Source organism: Myotis lucifugus, unplaced genomic scaffold (genome assembly GCF_000147115.1).
Source record: "Myotis lucifugus unplaced genomic scaffold, Myoluc2.0 scaffold_45, whole genome shotgun sequence".
Taxonomy (NCBI): Eukaryota; Metazoa; Chordata; class Mammalia; order Chiroptera; family Vespertilionidae; genus Myotis; species Myotis lucifugus.
The window spans coordinates 6,978,586-6,997,382 of record NW_005871093.1 but is presented as its reverse complement, the minus strand read 5'-3'; the positions used below and the strand labels follow the sequence as shown (position 1 = coordinate 6,997,382).

Sequence of the window (18,797 nt, the reverse complement as noted above, 5' to 3'; positions counted from 1 at the left end):
ACTCTGCTCCCCACAGGCACACGCTCTCAGGTGAGAGAAAGCCCCCGCACACGGGTGTGTTCCAGACATCTGGAGAGGCAGCTCCTTATCCATCATTACTCACAACATCTACAAGGGTGGGCAAAAGCAGGTTTACAGTTGTTCATGTGGGGAAAGACATGCAGGTTATGATTATTACAATAGCTCACAGCTGTAAACCTACTTTTGCCCACCCCTGTGTGTGTATATGGTGGTTAACGACAGTTGAAATTGTACTCTTAAGATGTTTTCCAAAATTTGTAATAGATATTGTAAAAATTTATGATACATTAGTGAAATAAAGCACAATATGAAATTTTGCATATGGTTTGATTTCAAACACACGTTTTTAACAGCTTTATTGAGATATAATTCACATATTTAAAGTCTGCAGTTCATTGACTTTTACTATATTCATGAAGTTGTGCAACCATCATCACAATCAGTTGTAGAATATTTCACCACTCCAAAAAGAAACCCTGTACCCCTTAGCTGTCATCCTCCAAACCCCCATCCTCCCTGCCCCCAGCCTTAGATAACCACTAATCTACCTTCTGTCTCTATAGTTTTCCTCTATGCCTATATTTCATACAACTGTATGTTTATTTTAATTAGAAAAAAAATCGAAGAGAACTGCAGACCAGACAGGAGATGACTTTTACCAGTGAATAGCAGAATTATAATTTTAATTTTCTTCCCTTTATTTTGGTATTTTTCTAATTATACAATGAGCATGAATTGCTAATCAAAGGAGAAACATTTTATTTTTAAAATAAAGAGAACTAATCCTATTTAAGTAGTCCTCATGGATTATTCTGAAAACTTGACCTAAATCATAATCTTATTTTAAGGGGGGCAAACAACTGACTTCAAATAGCAAATTTGGTGCACAGTTGTTAGAAGTGGAAATGCTGCATTGCATTTGTTTGCTCTGCACTGGATTTCCTAAGACCTGGCCCCAGAAGCCTTGCATCCCACTCTTCAGGGTCTTCCCATCCTTAATCAGGTGATATCTCTCAGCCTTCAACAAATTGTTGCTTGTCTCAGGTGAGAGACCCTGTCATTAAACCACATCCTTTTGCCTCTTTAATAACATTGGAGACAGAGAGTATAATTCTGTGAGGGGATGGAAGGAATATGTAATTTAGTGTCCTTTTCCTGAGCCAGTATGAACTTCGTGCATGTAGCGTCTTGAATGCTTCAGGTGTAAAAAGTGATCTGTTGTCTCAGCAAGTGCGTTATGTGAGCAAAATACATACTGAATCCATCTAACAGTCAGAGGCTCTTTGGATCTGTGTCTAGCATACTTGGTATTTCCAGAGTCACCTTTCTTTGATGAATAGACTTTACACTGGAGGGAAATGAGCTTAGCTAGGTGAGGTTCATGAGACAAATTGGTCCTAGCCACCATCACAGAAACTCTTCCTTTGCCTTAGCTAGAAACCTGGGCTTCATCCTTGACTCGCCTGGTTCCTCTGTGCCTCACATCAACTCATTGGGACCCTAATCTTTCTGATTGGCCTCCTCTCCTTCAATCCCCACCCCAGCAGCCTCAGAATGGTTGCCTCCTTTCTGCCCCTTCCTGACCAATGAAGTTCATCCTCCACATGCACCGATGGTGCTTCATGATCTGACCCCCTCACCTGTCTGGTCTTGCCACCCACCAGTCCTCCCCATGTGTCCATGTTCCCACCCCAGCAGACCCCCATATCCCCTGGTATATTAGAGCCCCATCCATGGGTTCTTAACCTGGATTCCATGGACAGGATATGTGAGTGTCCTAAAATAGAATGCATAATTGTGTTTGGTGTGTGTGTGTGTACAGGGGGAGGGATGATATTTTTCTAGGAGGACAATCCTTGGCTTTCATAAAATTCTTAAAGATAATCTATGAATCCCCCGATTTAAGAACTGTATTCTGGGTGTTTGAATGTGTTCTTCCCCTTTCACGTAGTATCTCACCTTTCCACCCTGGTGGACAGCTCCTGAGGACCACGCAATCACCACCTACTTTCCTACTTGATGTCCCTTTCTTGTGGCCCCATGGCTCTGCTTACCCAGCACTTTCCCAGCTGGGATTTCATTACTTGTTTACATATTTGCTGTCCCTTTCTGCCCTGCCTCCAGCACAATGTACAGCACAATGTCCAGTCAACTCTTAGTAAATACTGGCAGAAGAAGGAAAGAGACCAGGAAGGGCACTGGGCCATTTTCTCTATGGAAAGCCCACAATCAGTTGGGTGATGGGACAGAGTGTTGCTAATGGCTTCATCTCGGAGCAGAGCGCTGCCCCTGACTTGTGCACCCTCAGGAGGTGAGCCCATGGATTTGTCCCCTTTGGTATGCTTATAGACATTTCCTCTAAGAACTGCAGGCCCAACTGTCTGGCATCTACATGGAGAAATCTGACTTCCATTTGCCTTGAGAATTTACTAGATGCGTAATGATTTTTAAATTACCTCTTGACAAATTTTGAGCTCTTTGTTTTTCTTTTCTTCCATTCCCTTTCAGATTGATGCACTGAGTAAAAGAAGCAAAGAAGCTGAGGCAGCCTTCTTGAATGTCTACAAAAGATTGATTGATGTTCCAGGTAAGCCCATGCACTGATAACCCCCCAGTGGGCATTGTGTCTGGAGAGTTGGTGGGTTTCGCGGGCTTACTCTTCTCAGTTTCCTAAGAGAATTACACCATCAATGGCAAGAAACCAAGGAGTTCTGGGAATTCTCCAAAACCCAGACTTTGGGTAGGTATGGAAATTAGATATACTTGTGTTAAAGTCATCACATAACCTCCAGTGAACGCTTTTGCAAATGTGGAAACTCAAATCGGTGGAGCCACCTTTAGCTTTGGTATAAAATGCTGCACAATTCACAGAGAAGTAGAACCTGTGGAGTGCTGTGCAGATGTCATGGATATTCGTGCTTCTGGGCTGGTTGATTCCACATTCAGGAACAGCCCTAATAGGATACCTCGAATACCTCACTCCCCTCCCCGGTCATCCAGGGAGCCAGTAACCTCTGGCCACGTTTTTCACTTAAAGTTTATAGCCAAGGGCAAGTGGTAGCCCAATTAGCTACAACCAAGTACTGTATGTGGATTACTGACATGACTAGAACTACTTTAACAAAGCAAAACAGCTACAGGTCTCCTTTATATCTGAACTTGCATTCTAATTCAGGTCTCCTGTGGGCTTTGCTGTACCATTTGGGACCTGGGATTAAAAGAGGTCACCCAAGCAAGGGGCAGCAGAAAACACTTTGGACAGGAAGTAGGGAGATTCAGATTCTCTTGCCAGAGCCTTGTTGTGAGGTCTTTGTCCCATTCCTTTTCCTGTCTGGACCTCAGTTTTCCCATCTTTGAAATGGAAGAGTGTAAGGGGACAGCCTCGTGGTAGAGAATGGTTTTCTTTGTTCTAAACTTTTGCTGTCGTAGGAGCTTATCCAGCACTTAGTTCCAAATTCTGGCTTTTTGACTTTCTGCAAGAGTTTGTAACCAACTGGGGGTTCCCTGAAGACTGGCTGAGGCTCATGAAAAGGCTTCTTCACAGCAAATGGATATTGGATGCCTGTGGTGTGGTCTTTTCTCAGGTACTGGCACCTCGGTGGTCCCACTGGCATGATCTTATGCAAATGCAAGTTTTGTGTTGATGACTTCGTTGAAAGGAGTCTGACTTGTTTCATCTTTGCCAAAGACCCAGAGTCTTTTGCTGCTGTTTTCTAAATACCTTACACTCTCCTTTTTTAAAGTCCAGCTTTTACTTAGGTTTTTCCTTAGTGAAGTTTCTCAGCTGGGCAGCCACTTTAACAAATTGTTGGGTTTCTTTTTCTGCCATTATTTTCCATCCTAATTTCCCATAGGAAAAACGAGAACATATTTTTCATCAATGATCTCCGCCTGAGCAGACCTTAATCATGTTCGTATATTATTTTTATAGAATTTTTTTCATACTCTGGGCACATATTTACATTATGCTTTTTTCACTTAACATTATACTATCAGCATTTTTCCCATTGGTGATATTCTTTGTAATTATCATTTTTGGCTGCAGAATTAAAGTTTGCAATTTCAGCTTAAGGTGATGGGAGCAAATAATGTTCGATGTTTTCTGTAATAAAAGTCAATCAAGTCCATCTGCATGCCAAATAGATCACTTTTACCCACATCCCAGGTATTTCTTTCTTACACATGCTGTGGTCTGACGGTTCTCACAAGTTCCTCGAGAAGCATGAGTGGAGCTGGGAGCACTCTACCTGTGTTTTGAAGTCCTGCTGCTCAGATGAAGTAATCCTGCGGCTGAGCTTTACAGGAAGGGCTTGGTCAATAGCGTTGCATTTACTGACAGTCACACAGTTGTGGAGAGTCAGATGCCTTAACTGTCTGTGTGCTTCAGGCTTCAGTCCCGCCAAACCCAGAAATATTGGTGGGGTGCATTCAGTCTTCTAGTTTCAAGAAACATCAACTCACGCTATTTCAGAAAACTACAGGAAGCTCTTGGGAATAATGAGACTGGTATTTCAGGTTTGTGCCATGTGGCCCAGCTCCAGGAGCCCAGGAAGAGCCAACCAGCCACCCCAGGAAGAGGCAGAGCCCGAGTCCCAGGCCTTGAAGACTGGCACAGTAACCTGACTGACCAGTCCCCACTTGCCACCTCTTCCAGAAATTTTATTTATTTGTGGGTTTTCTTGTTTCTTATCTGCTGGTCCTACTCAAATGAAAGCTCCTTGAAGAAAGCTTGGGTTATCACTCTATGCCCAGCACCTGGAGCAGGGCCTGGCATAGCACAGGTGTGACATGTTGAAGGACACAATGAGTCCGTCAGCCCAAGGCCACTCTGGAGTCCTCCATAGCCGAATTGGCAAAAGGTCACATCAGTAGCTCTGAAAGCTTTATCTCTGTCCAGTTCTCCCTTTTGAGTGTCAGCTTGAATATCCAGCAGCCTCCTGGACATATTCTCTAGGGTGGCTGATGGGGACCCTGAAACCACCCAGTGCGTCCAGAGGAAGCCTTCTTACTGAGTTCCTTCACCTGGGGAGCTGCACCATCTTCTACCCAGCTGCACATGCCGAGCACTGAGTCACCAAGTTCCGGCCATTCTTCCTTCAGAATGTTCTGTATTCCATCCACTTCTCTCCATCCCAGCTTCTGCCCTCCACTTGCAATTCAGGCCTCCCCCCTCATGTCTACAGTATTGCGACGCCAGGATTTGTGCTTGCAGGGTTGCCTCCTTCTAGTCCATTCTCCAGACGGCCAGCAGGCCAGGCCCCTTCTCAGCTCAGCTCAGCTCACTCCTGAGGTAAATTTGAGACACTGCTACCTGACCTCCCAGGTTTGGCTCAGGTGTGTCCTTCTCACACACACATGCCCCACTCCCAGCAGCCTGTGTTCCCTCTGTTACAGCTACTTGGGACTCAGCTGTTTTCCTTTCTGGCTGGGCAGAGTGACTGGGGCAATGTGGTCTTGTCCCTAATTATTTCTCTCGTGTCTACCCCAGTGCCTGCCATGTAGCAGAAACTCCATAAATATTTGTCAAATGAATTAATGGATCAAATTATTTCTTCAAATGTTTTCTGAGGTTTTTTGGTCTCTGGCTTTAATTGTGAGGTTGACACTTTCCACTGAGGGAGAGCACACTGGAGCATTCTAACGACCTCAATGGTGAGAGAACAGAATGTATCTTTCCTTGACTTGGGGCCATTTAATAATTCTCTGAACTCTCATTTTGCTTCATATCACTCTATAAAGATTTACCTGCCTGCACAGACATTTATATGACACTTAGCATTTGGGGTTCATCAGACCAGCATATGCACTTCAGAGGCCTTGGGCTTTGTGGCTGGTACTGACATCCAAAAGCTGTGTTTGGTTTAGTAGCTGTCCTGCTGGCATCCCAAGCTTTACACACTCAGCACAAAGCATGGAATCTCCCTCCACTCCCACCCGTTCCCCTCCTGCCTCCTCTCCTTCAGTGGTGTGACTCAGCTCTTCTCTCTTCTTCATCGTCCACAGTCAGTATCCCAAAGTTATTTTTCCTTTGAAAAGCTCCTTCTTATTAAAGATACTTAATCAACATTTAAATACACACTCATCCTGATGAGTCCTCTTAATAGTTAAACTAGTTAAGATCTGATGTATGTGTTCTTTCTCATTTGCTACCAGATTGCTCTGCATTCCCTAATTAATTTCAGAGTATTTTAAGATGCTTTTTATTATAAATATTCTGCTACTGTAGCCAAAGCACACTCTCCTTCCACACTGCTCTGACCCTCGTTCCCTGAAATTTCTTAGTTGGCACCTTAAACACCATCCCCTTGCTATGTCTCAGGAACCATGCTGAGCTACTGCACTAGAGCAGTGAGCAAAGCAATCAGATAACTTCCTGTTCTCATGAACTTTAGAGTCTGGTGGGAATGTGGGCATTAAAAAGTAATTACACAAGTAATTATTGAATTTTAGGTGTGGTAAGTGCTTGGAAGGCAGAGCCCATTGGGCATAAAAGTGTAGAATGGGTAGGATTGGGCAGGCTCAGAGGCGGATGCTTGTGAACAAGAAGAGGAGAGGGCAGTAAGGAGTGGCCAGGCACTACATTGTCCAAACGAAGACACTGTCAGTAGTCAGTAGTTTAACTTGAGTAAAGGGCATACACCAGTGTGGTCACCCAGCTGCAAAGGCAGGTAGAGGCCTGGTAGATTATGTGAAGGGTTCTGGACTTTAACAGACAAACTATGAATGAGTTTTAAGCGGAGCAGTAACATGATCCTGTCTGTATAATAAAAAAGTCATCCTGACTGCAATTTGGACAACAGATTTGGAAAGAAGTCCAAGGTGATGTGGGAAGAGAGAGATGAGGTTGCTAGGTTTCAGGTGGCAGGAGTGAAGTTGGAGAGAGAGGATGGTTGAAAAGTGACTAGGGCAGCTTTAGCCCAGAACTCAGTTAACACAATGTTATTTCCTCCATCTCTGGGTAACAATACTTGTTTACGTGGTTTACTTGTTTACATGGCTTTCAAAATTAAAAGGAAGACCAATAAAATGTTTGGAAAATTAGCCTCCCATTTCTAATTCTAATTGAAAATTAGAATTGTTTTAATTGAAAATGTTCTTTGACTTTATTGTCAGCATCATAGCAGTAGGAGGGAAGTTTTGAATTCATAAATAAGTTATAATTTTATGCCTTTAATCTAGATGGCTTCACCTGTCCATTTTATCTCAGACAGATTTTTATATCATAACTAGAGGCCTGGTGCACAGATTCATGCACCGGCAGGGTCCCTCGGCCTGTCCTGAACCCTCTCGCAATCCAGGACCCCTCAGGGGATGTCGGACTGCCTATTTCAGCTTGATCCCCACAGGCCAGGCTGAGAGACCCCACCAGTGCATGAACCTGTGCACCGGGCCTCTAGTATGCATATAAGATCTTTGGTTAATCTCTTCCTGCCCTCCCCCCTCCCCCCTTCCCTCTGAGATTTATCAGTCTGTTCCATGTTTTCATGGCTGTGTATTGAGTGTTTGCCCCCTGGTGGTCAGTGCACATCATAGCTGTTGGTCGAACGGTCAAAAGGGTCGCTTAGGCTTTTATATATAGAGATGTATATGATTAGCAGGGATAGCTTAAACATGCAAATATTTAAATTTTTTACTTTAATACACCTCTGGTTGAGATTTATACTTATTAATTTGCTAACAATTAGTCATGAGGTAAAGCATTCTAGCCATCTGCCAACAACATGACTTAATAAGGACACTTGGGTGAAGTGCACCCTTCCCCCTTACCCTCCTAGATGGGGAGTTCCTCTAATCAGGAGACCAGTGTCTTGGTTTGGAATCTATATTTGTGAGTGAGAGCAGAGTTCAGTGACTATCTGTTAACAACAGTGATGCAAGAAAGGATTCAAAGTGTGTTGTTTAATTAGTCATTTTCACACATTCCCTGGGCCAGCACTTGCCTGCAGTTCATTGTGTGCTAGGCCCTGGACTGTGCACCTAAGATACAAATGTAGGTGAAACTTGGCCCCTGCCTTCCCTCAGGTGGCTTCTATTTGGGTGGTGGGAGATTCTCCTGGAATTTTGAGAAAATATTCCATAATTAAACAGATTAAAAAAGCAGGCTCCATCCCTTACTGTAATGAAATAAGGAATAAATATCTCTGCTCTTAAAATGTGACCCTCTCAGATCGCTGGAAATATTCTGGAATGACCTCCTTAAAGGCTCTTGCATAGCTGAAATTTTACTGTGCTCTGAGCATAGTTATGATGGCATGCATAATCTGCCAGAAATTAACCTTGTGTGGGTGACTTACTCTTGCTTCTTGATACTTTTAAGATTTTTTACAATGAGCATGCATTTGTTTCAACAATTGGGGGAAGAGCTTAAATCAGTAAAATACTCAACTTGCAATCTTAGTTTCTGAATAGGCCTTATTAATGGATTGCAGATAACTTAAGCAGTGGTCATTTGAGTATTTGTCCACATTTAATAATCTCTATAAATTATTTGTTCCAGAAACATCTCGGGAATAGTTTTTGTGTGTCTGTTTTTAAGTTCCTAGAAAGGAGAAAAGAGACAAAGTTGGTGGAGCTGCCACCTGTTGCATTGGTTTTGCAGAACTCTGCTTTGGCTGCCGCGTTCATGGAAGAACCTCTTTGCAAGTTCTCCTGGCCTCTCTCGGTGCCTCTTCTAGCCCCCGCCCCCACATAAAGAGAATCATCTTTCACTCCTTGCTAAGATGTGGTTTACGTCCTACAGACACAAACCCTTCAAACACGAAGGCAGTGCCTGGAAGAGTTTATTTTAAGATTTAAATCTTAGGAAGCACATTACCAATGGTATAAAATATTCATTGACTCATGCATGCAACACTACTAGAACGCGGTGTTTCATGACTGATTCCCTCACTTTATGTCCGTAGAGTAACTGGCCTGTGATCATCAGTAGGTGGTGTTCATTTCCAGAGTCCTGAAAGAGAACTGGCTTTGGAGAGCCCATTTTGTAGGACACTCCATTTTCAGAACCACTTGCAAATGCCACTGCTCTGAGGTGCTCCTGGGGCCACGTTTCATTGTATTGGGAAACTCTTCTCTCCTGGTGAATATCCCTATTAGGGTAGCATTTGAGAATCCAGAAATAAAGTGGAACATCACTTTTGAGAACTGCTTTTTAATGCTCCTTCATAAGGATAAAACAGTAATCCAGGCTTTTGTACTTCTCACCCTGGTTTCAAGTGAGAACACAGTATTGATTACAATTAGAAAACACTGTTCTCTCATTCAGGGATCCCATAGCAAAACTTCTGGAAAAAAGTGTCAAAATCTTGGGATTTGGCCCTGGCCAGCATAACTCAGTTGGTTAAGCGGCATCCTGTGCACCCAAAGGTTGTTGATTTGATTCCCCTTCAGGACACATGCCCAGGTTTCGGGCTCGGGCTTGATCCCCGGTAGAGAGCTTGCAGGAGGCAGCAATGTTTCACTCTGACATTGATGTTTCTCTCTCTCTCTCTCTCTCTCTCTCTCTCTCTCTCCCTCTCTCCCTCTCCCTCTCCCTCTCCCTCTCCCTCTCCCTCTCCCTCTCCCTCTCCTTTTCTCTCTCTCTAAAAATCAATTAAAAATCTTTTTTTTTTCTAATCTTAGGATTTGGTTAGAAATACCCCTTGCTGCTTCTACCAAGATTTTAACCGATGGGCCACTTGGTAGCATTTTTGAAGGCTGTGGAAATGTGGCTGCTCCAGCTGGATCCTGTAAGGCTAGTCCAGTCCATATATTCTAGGTCTCCTGGTGTTGGCAGAGGAGCCAATGCCCAGGCCCCTCCAGAGAACTCTATAACCTCAGGTGCCCTGATGGCAGGATTCCCTTTACACATTCTCAGTTTGCCTTCATGAAACATTTTCATTCTAAGAATCAACCACCACCACCATAATGGGACCGAGGCAGAACCAGGGCTGCAGCCTCCGCACGAAGGTGTGGGTTGCTGCTGCCCTCCTGCCTCCTCCTCGGGTGCAGGACTGAGCAGCCAAGGGGACTAGAGGATGGACATTATGCTCTACCCAACACTGGAACCCAGACAAGGGGGCAACTTTTCTCACCCTCCTTGGACAGGTTAAAACAAATTTGGGGCCTGATCAGCTTCTCCATTTTGTACACCATATGTCTGCAGACTGAGGAAATAGCTATAAACATTATAAAGAAAGGCAAATGTGACAAGACGGGTGTCTGAATTGCTTGTTGCTGCTTTTGTACGCTGGCCCATTTCAGGGCTCTCCCTCTGTCCCTCGACACTGGGCTGTCGTGTGAGGGCTCACTAGCTGAGACGGGGAATCCTTGGTTCGCTTGCGTGGGGCAGTGTGTCGCCTCTATCCCTCCTTGCCGTAACTGGGGTGGTCCTGGCACACTTGATATCTAGACAGCTTTTCATCAGTTGCTCATCAGCATGCTAATTGCTGTATGACTAATTATGCCCTGAATTCCAGTTGATTTTCTTAATGAGACAGCTGGGTTAATTATGTAATCGTATGATTACATTAGCCTAGAGTGCCCTGGCAAAAAGTAACGTCTGCTGCACTGTGATGTCATCGCAGGGATGGCCTCACTAGGGGCACAGTCAACCTCTGGCTGATGGCAGGGGACTGCCCCACTGCCTACAGAGCCCTCTGCGCAAGCATGGCCTTAGATTCTATGAGGTTGTTCTTCTCATTCCTCATAATAAAAGGAAAAGCAGCTCACCACTGGCCTGGCTTTCTCCAACACACCATGCTCCCGCCTCCTCCCCAGAACACCTCGGACCCACCTAATCACCCCACCTAATCGGAAACCCTACTTTTTTCAGCCTATGCTCTCCATGAAGTCAGCAGTGTCCTCTTCCTTCTTCAGGACTTGTCTGCACCAAGGCAGTGGGGCTTATCAGGGTGTGATAGTGACACAGGGAATCCAAAACAGAACGTGCCCAAGTCCCTGGAGAACCACAGTAAGTTAGTTTTCATAGAGTCCACGCAGCATAGACTGGCTCCAACCTTATGCCCACTGACCATACATGTACTATTTCAGAACTTCTCTTCACTCCGATCTCTATACACGTCATATTTTACTGAAAACATACATGTGGTCAGACAAGGATGACATCTTCCAGCTACTGGCCAGCTTCCTACTCCCCATGATAGCAAAAGTCCTCTGAGAGCCAATATGCCTGCTGAACCCACCTCCACCTGGTTACACTCCTCCTCCTCAGACTTTCATGGATACCTCTCTTCCTCTGCAGGACCCTCAATCTTTTCCTTTTCTCCACTTAAATTCTCCCCCTAGGTGACTTCTGATATCTGTTAGGCTCTCAAACTCCCCATGACCGCAAGAGAACAAGTTTCCCCCAAGCCCTCCCAGGAAGGTAAATGGCATCACCATTCATGCAGTGGCTTAGCCCACAAATGGCAGGAGTCAGCCTGAATTCCTTTCCCTCACACCTTGTAGCCAGTCTATCAGTAGGTCCTGTTGACCCAGCCTCCAGAATATACCCCAAATTCAACCACTCATCACGTCATCTACTGCCAACCTCATCCAAGCCACCATTACCTCTTGGCTCACCACCTTCACTCCACCTCCTCCTATCCATCCTTTGCACAGCAGCCAAATGGGTCTAAGTCAGTGGTCTGCAAACTGCTTTTACTCATATATCCCAACATATGCACCTCAGAGCAGGGGCATTTGTAACCCTAATATTAGGGTTACAAACTGAGAAATTTTTGGTGAAGTTGTTAGTATTATCTTTTACCTTTAGGCCTATGATGCATTTTGAGTTAATTTTGATGTATGGTATAGTGTAAGGGTCAAGATATGTTGAAAAATTAATGGATGGTATATGTGTGAGGTTTTTTTCTGGACCCTCTTTTATTTCATTGATCTGTATATCTATCCTTAAGTTAATATCATACTATGATTACTGTAGCTTTATAATCAGTCTTGAAATCAGGTCATGCAAAACCTTTATCTTCTATCTTGTTTTTCAAATTTGTTTTGGCTAGTTGAGTTTCTATATACATTTTAGATTTAGCTTGTCAATCTAATTGTACTATTAATTAGAGTGAACAGAGTTTTGGAATCTTTATTGTGAACTTTTCCTTTTCTTTCAGTTCTGTTTGTTTTTAATTCATGTTTTTTTGAAGCTTTAAACAGCTATGTCTTGTTTTTTAATTCAGTCTGACAATCTGCCTTTTAAGTGAAATGTTTGATTTTTTACATTTAACATAATTGTGTATATAGATGGATTTAAGTCTACCATCTTCCTGTTTGTTTTCTGATTGTCTTACCTGTTTTTTATTTTTTCTGCTTTATTTTTATTATTTTTTATGATCTTATTCTATTTCCCCACTTGTCTTACTAGCTATAACTCTTCGTTTTATTTTCTCAGTGGTTACTTTAAGATTTACATTAAGCATCTTTAATTTATCACATTATACCTTCAAATAATAAAATACTACTTCACATACAATGTAAGAATGTTATAATACACTTTCAGTTTCTCCCTCCTATCCTTTGTGTACTGTTATTCATTTAACTTCTAAATATGTTTTAACACTACAATACATCATACTATTTTTGCTTTTAAATAGTTATCTTTTAATGAAATTTAAAATGAGAAAAATAGTATTTTACCCATATATTTACTATTTGGGTGTTGTTTATTCCTTTGTGTAGATCCGGGTTTCCATCTAGCAGCATTCTCTTTTAGTCTGTATCATTTCCTTTAAAATTTCTTATAGTGTAGGTACACTGGCAATGCATTCTGCCAGCTTTTATTCAACTGAAACAGAAAAATTTCTACCTTGTCCTCATATTGGAAGGCTATATTTTATTGGGTATAAAATTGTATGTTGATAGTTTTTGTTTTGTTTTCTTTTTCCTCCCAGACAGGAGGTCTCCAGTTAATCTTTCTTTTTTCCCTTATATATAATGATTCTTCTTTTCTCTGGCTTTTCAGATTTTCTTTTTATTCTTGTTTTCAGCAATTTGATTTTGCTTATCGGCATTCTTTGTACTTATTCTTTGGATTTTATTGAATTCCTTGGATTTTTAGATTTATAACTTTTACCAAATTTGGAAATTTCACCAGGGTTTCTCCAAATACACCCCTAGTACCTTTCTAGGACATGTATGTTAGATAGTTCTATGTTGTTTCACAGGTTGCTGAGGTTTTAGTAACTTTTTTTTCCAGTCTCTTCTCTATGCCTCTGTTCAGACAGTTTCTATGACTCTCTTTGAATTCACTATTTTTCTTTTGCAGTGTCTAATCTGTTGTTAAGCCAGTCTAGGGAGTTGTTTTTTTTTCATTTTAGATACTGTATTTTAAGCCCCAGAATTCCATTTGATTCTTCTTTATATCCTCTTTCCTTATTGTATTTGTGTTTTTCTTTAAATCCTTGAGTATGCTATAGTAGCTGTTTTTGTCTTTGTCAACTACTCCCATTATCTCTTGTCATTTCTGGTTTTGTTTTTATTAACTGGTCCCCCTGGCCCCCCTCCAATTATTCTTCTTCTTTGCATGTGTAATAAATTTTTATTGGATGTTGGACATTGTAATTGTTAACTGGATATTTTTTTTTACTTTCTTAAGAGTGTTGAAATGTGTTTGTCCAGCAGTTAAATTACTTTGCAGATGAGCTTAATCATTCTGAGGCTTATTTTTAAGCTTTTAGGGGATGGATCTGGAGTAGCCTTTACTTTAGGGTTAATTTAGACCTTCATTCTGGTGTGGACCTTCTGGTGTCTCTACTAAATTCCTTGCTGTTCAACAAGTCTCTCCACTGTGACTGGTTACAACTCAAAAATCTCTTAATCCTCTGTGAACTCTAGAGTTCACTTAGACCTTCCTTGTAGTTCTTTGCCCAGCCTTGGATAATTTCACCCTGTGAGTATGTGTGCACCCTGTCTTATAGCAACAGGCTCTTGATTACTCCTCTGCAGATTTCTCTAGCTCTTTCTCTGCATATCTTCTCCTTTCCAGTACTATGCCCTACAAATTCCAGATACCTCAGCCTCCCAATCTTCCGTTCTCTATCTTCTCAACTCAAAAAGACTCATGCTGCCCTGGCCAGTTTGGCTCGGTAGTTAGAGTGTCAACCCTTGGACTGAAGGTTGGCCTGTTCGATTCTAGTCAAGGGCAGGTGCCTCAGTTGCAGGCTCAATTCCTAGCCCCGGGTCGGGGTGTATGTGGGAGGCAACCAATGTGTCTCTCTCACATTGATGTTTCTCTGTCTCCTCCACTCTCTCTAAAATATCAATGGAAAAAATATCCTCGCGTAAGGATTAACAACAACAACAAAAAAAAGGACTTATGCTGTGCTTGGGTTCCCCCTTCCCTGTGCTGCAGTCTAGAAAGTGTTTCCTGGCAGAAAGTCAGGATGGTCATAGGCTCACCTCATTTGTTTCCCTTCTCTCAGGGATCACTGTCCTGCTTTGCCAGTTGTCAATAACAAAAATGGTTGTTTCATAGTTTGCCTAGTATTCTAGTTGTTTATGGCCAGAGGGCAAGTCCAATACTGACTAATTTGTCATGACCAGAAACAGAACTGGCAATTTTGTTATTTTTATTCTTGATTTTAAAGGATGTCATAAATGGCTAGAAAAGATAACTCACAAAGATACATAAATCCAACAAAAGCAGTGCATTATTGGCTATCTTTATAAAACATTGATTTATACTTTTGAAACCTGCATACCAGTTATAAGGTATTATTTGTTGAAATTCAACTAGTACATTTTGATTTTTCCTGATACTCAATTTTTCTTGCAACTAGTCAGAAGATACTGTATTTTTCATATTAGTAATAAATTATTTGAAACTCCTTTTGGCAAATATTTCATCACGTTTGAGTTGGTTGGTAATAGGTAATGTTTATTGAGTGTTAACTCCATGCCTGGCGGTTGTCTAAGTGTATGCACATATTATCTTTTGTAATTAAGTATTAAGTAACTTGTCTAAGGTTGTACAGCCAGTTAAATGGCAGAGCTGAGATTTGAACACATGCAATCTGCCCCATACTCTAAACCATTATGCTATACTCTCATATAAGAGACATTGAGACATTTTTGAAGAGGATGTTGTCTTTGCTCATAAGTTTATGTAATGATGGGAAATTTTCCAAATGTCCACTTTTAGAATGTTCTTACTATAGATGAGTTTCTTTCAAGAAGCAATAATTTTCCCACTAAGTATTAAAACATTACATTGACTTCAAAGACATAGTTTATGTTGGTGTGTTGTTGTTGTTTTAATGTTCGTCAGACAACATACGACTGATAGCCATCTGCTGTCACAGAATGGGCAGCTAATTTGGAACACTTAACTTTTTAAAAGAAAATTGTATAACTTATCTTTAAGCTTAAAACTCTTAAATACTTTACAACTGGAAAACCAACAGACCTTTTTGTGGTTCAAAGAATTGCAGTTTTTCTTTCTCATGCCCCGGTCACTTGTCTTGCCCCAGTCCTATTCTCTGATGGTTTTTCCCATCAGGAGTAGAATTGAATCCAGACTCGGTCCTCTGGCTTTCTTCAGCATTGTATTTTTATGAGACTGATGTGCTACCTACTGCACTAACAGGATACCTCAGATAATGTATTTTCACCTCTAGGATTCTGTTTTGTTCTTCTTCACATATTCTATTTCTCTCCTTGATTATGCTCATATTTTTGTTTAATCTTTGAGCATGGGCCTTCCTCCCTGGCCACTTGCGCTTTGCCTCTCTCCTTCCCCTTTGTTGCAGCCTTACCAGCTTCTCTCTGCCTTGACCATGCCACGTTCGCATCCACCCCTGGACCTTTGCAATGCTGTCTCCTCTGCCCAGGATCTTCCTGTATCTCCCCTTCACCATCCAGATCCCCATTCAGTGTCACCTCCTTCAACAGACCCTCACTGTCAGTCTGTCTCCAGTACCCATTCCCCATTCTCCATACCCTGTTTTCTCTCTTACTCATGCTTGGCAGCCCTTGAAAGTATTTTATTATTTTATTTTATTTTGCTTTTTGTCTATATCCCTCACTTCAGAATGTCAAGTCTTTGAGAGCAAGGTTTTGTCTTGTTCACCGTCATGTCCCCCCAGCACCTAGAACAGTCCTGATGTCACAGAATGTGTCCTTGAGTGCCAGCAGTAGACTGAACTGTGCCTGGCGCTTCCCTGCTCCTTTTCCCCCTAAATGCTGCATCTTCTTCATGGACTCACTGCCACACAGTCTCCATGGATCTGAACTCTTTGTCTCCTATTTTTTTTTAAAAAAAAAAGTCTATCTTTCCCAGTTTCTCTATCTGGAATGGGTCATTTACTCATCTGACCTACGTGGTCCATCCTGTTTTACCGTTGATATTCGTGAACATGGTCTATCTCTACTGTGAAGCTGGTAGGTACCAGCTGACATAGCCGAATGTCCATCCCATTGTCTCACTTGGGCCTTACCCAGAGCAGAAAGATGCTTAGGAAATACTTGTTCAATTAGGACTTGAAGAAACAGAATAATTTCAGTTGGCTACTAGTTCAGGAAGCAGAAATCTTCATTAGAACTTTGTATACTTGTTTGCCTCACTGACTTCTCTCCTCTCCCTGTTTCTTGGGTGAGGAGCCAGCATCAGACATATTGCAGAGCCACCTCCCCCAACCCTGACTGGGATGTCTGGAATTAATGAGGTAATGTCACATGTACTTAGGAGAAGGTGCTGAATGAATACAGGTGACTGTGTTATTGTTCATTGTAATTATGTTCTTTGGGTCCTGTTGCATAATGAGCTCTATAGTGCCTCAGTGGGTGTTTTAGGAATTAACTATTAGATGATTGTAAAACAAATTGCAAGTTTGTCACATTGGGTGGATGGAACTGGCAATAAAGCCTGTTGAATTGGAGGAGGCAGGGAAGACAGGTGAGGGTTTTGTGTGTTCCTGTTCTACATATGGGTGTGTTCTCTTGCCTCCCCCAGACAATTCTCTAATTGAGCTGCTGAGATCGGAGGCTTGTGATGTTCAGAATAAGGCCTAACAATACTTGTGTGGGGTTTAAATAGCATTGGAAATCATTAACAAGACAAAAAAGCTATGATTTCCCCTAGATTAACATGCAGGTTGGGGTTTGGCATGCCGAAAATCGTTGTTTTGGTCTCTAGTCCAAACACGCTAGAGTCATTATATTGTCATGTGGTAATTAGCTGTTCCTTTAATGCAGGTAATAAAAATTAAGCCTAAGAGGTACTTTAGCAATGCCTTTTACATAATCCAAAACAAGATTCAAATGCTGCAGGCGTTTAGTCATTCAACTGTACTGTAGTAAAGTTTGGAGTTTAATGCATAGAGATGTTTGAACATTCAGTTCATTCTTTATTCTGTGACCAGTTTTGCTACTTAGGCATTAACCTTTAATAGTGTTAAATTAAATATACATGCCATAATGAATAATTATGAGATTGCCAGAATTTTCATTTACAATATAATGCTTTGAAATTTTCTCTAAAGGTCTAGTTACCATTCACTTGATAATATGCATGTTATTTTTATATGTCACTGAATTCCTTGCCGAATAGAATGAGGGAAGCTATTTTTTATTCGAAGCAGACACAGTGGGTCCTGGATTTTTATTTTTATTTTTTTTTAAGGAATGGACTAGAAAAGTTGTCGACAGAAATTTTAGGGATGGGTTGCAGTATACTAGCTTAGCTCTCTAAAGATATAATTTGTACTGGCAGTTGTGCCAGAAAGCCTACATGAACGAACACTAATAGAATTTTATACAGAGCAGCAGCTCTCCTCCTCCATCCTTCCCTGACCTCTGTATCAAGTTCAGATTGTAGTTCTATGTGAAGGGGGCCATGAAGGCATGCAGTTTATTTCCTTCAGGCCATTTGCCCAGTACAAGGTCATGGAGGAAGGGGGGAGTAGTGGGATGGTACCCTGGAAAATACTGAATTTAAAAAAACAAAACACCTACACCTGGAATGTTCTGAGTAATTCAGTCTTTACTGTTGTTACTATTTCTACTTACAAAGAACTATCTTCCCTAAATAGCTCTTGAAATCTAATTTAATATAAATATTTTAATGCTGATTAAAATAATAATGAAAAGCCACAAATAAGAAAGTGATGTAGTCATAAACTGTATACACACACAGAATAAGTGCCCGGCAGCCAGAGGTTTCACATGATGGACAGTGTTGGCATTAAACCCCACGTGCAGGTCCGCCGTTGTGCTGGACACATCCCAGTGCCCGCCTTTTGTAAACTCTGTGAAGACGTTGGCATCTCCGAGAGCTCCTGGCTCCTGGCAGACGCGTCGACTGAAACGTGGATCTAGCCCTCAGTTCCAGGAACCAGGGGTGGTCTGAAAAATTAATGACTCTGGTATTTGAAAATTAAGTGAGCTCTTGAATATATACCCTTGTTGATCCGCTGTGCTCGGTGTTTAGCATTCCTCTACCGGAGACTAAATCCTTGCAGCCATTTCACAAGTGATGCTGGCGTCCATACCAGAAATATCTTCAATAATCTTTTCTGAGCCCATCGGACTTGGGTATTCTACTCTGATGGAGCAAGCGTTCTAGAGGAAGTGCTCTGCTGGTGCCAGCAGGTGGATTATGCATGCCTTTTAGGCAGACGACAAAAAAATAAAGATAGAATGAATGCCAGAAAAATGTTTACTGTCTCTCCCTTTTGTGCCAACAGTCAGTACATAAATTCTGTGTCTGCAATCTATTTTTAGATTAAAATCCAGTTTTTTGTAAGTAAATCTGATGGCAGATAGTATATTGAATTAGCCACAAGACC

The 18,797-nt window shown here is 41.8% G+C and overlaps 1 protein-coding gene across 1 annotated transcript in view; it reads left to right on the top strand.

Moving 5' to 3' along the window:
- CUX1 (cut like homeobox 1) overlaps positions 1–18,797 on the top strand; it is a 281,408-nt gene that overhangs the window by 118,765 nt on the left and 143,846 nt on the right. The window contains 1 exon segment of the mRNA XM_023753423.1: positions 2,530–2,608. Within this exon segment, the coding sequence (XP_023609191.1) occupies positions 2,530–2,608 (79 nt within the window).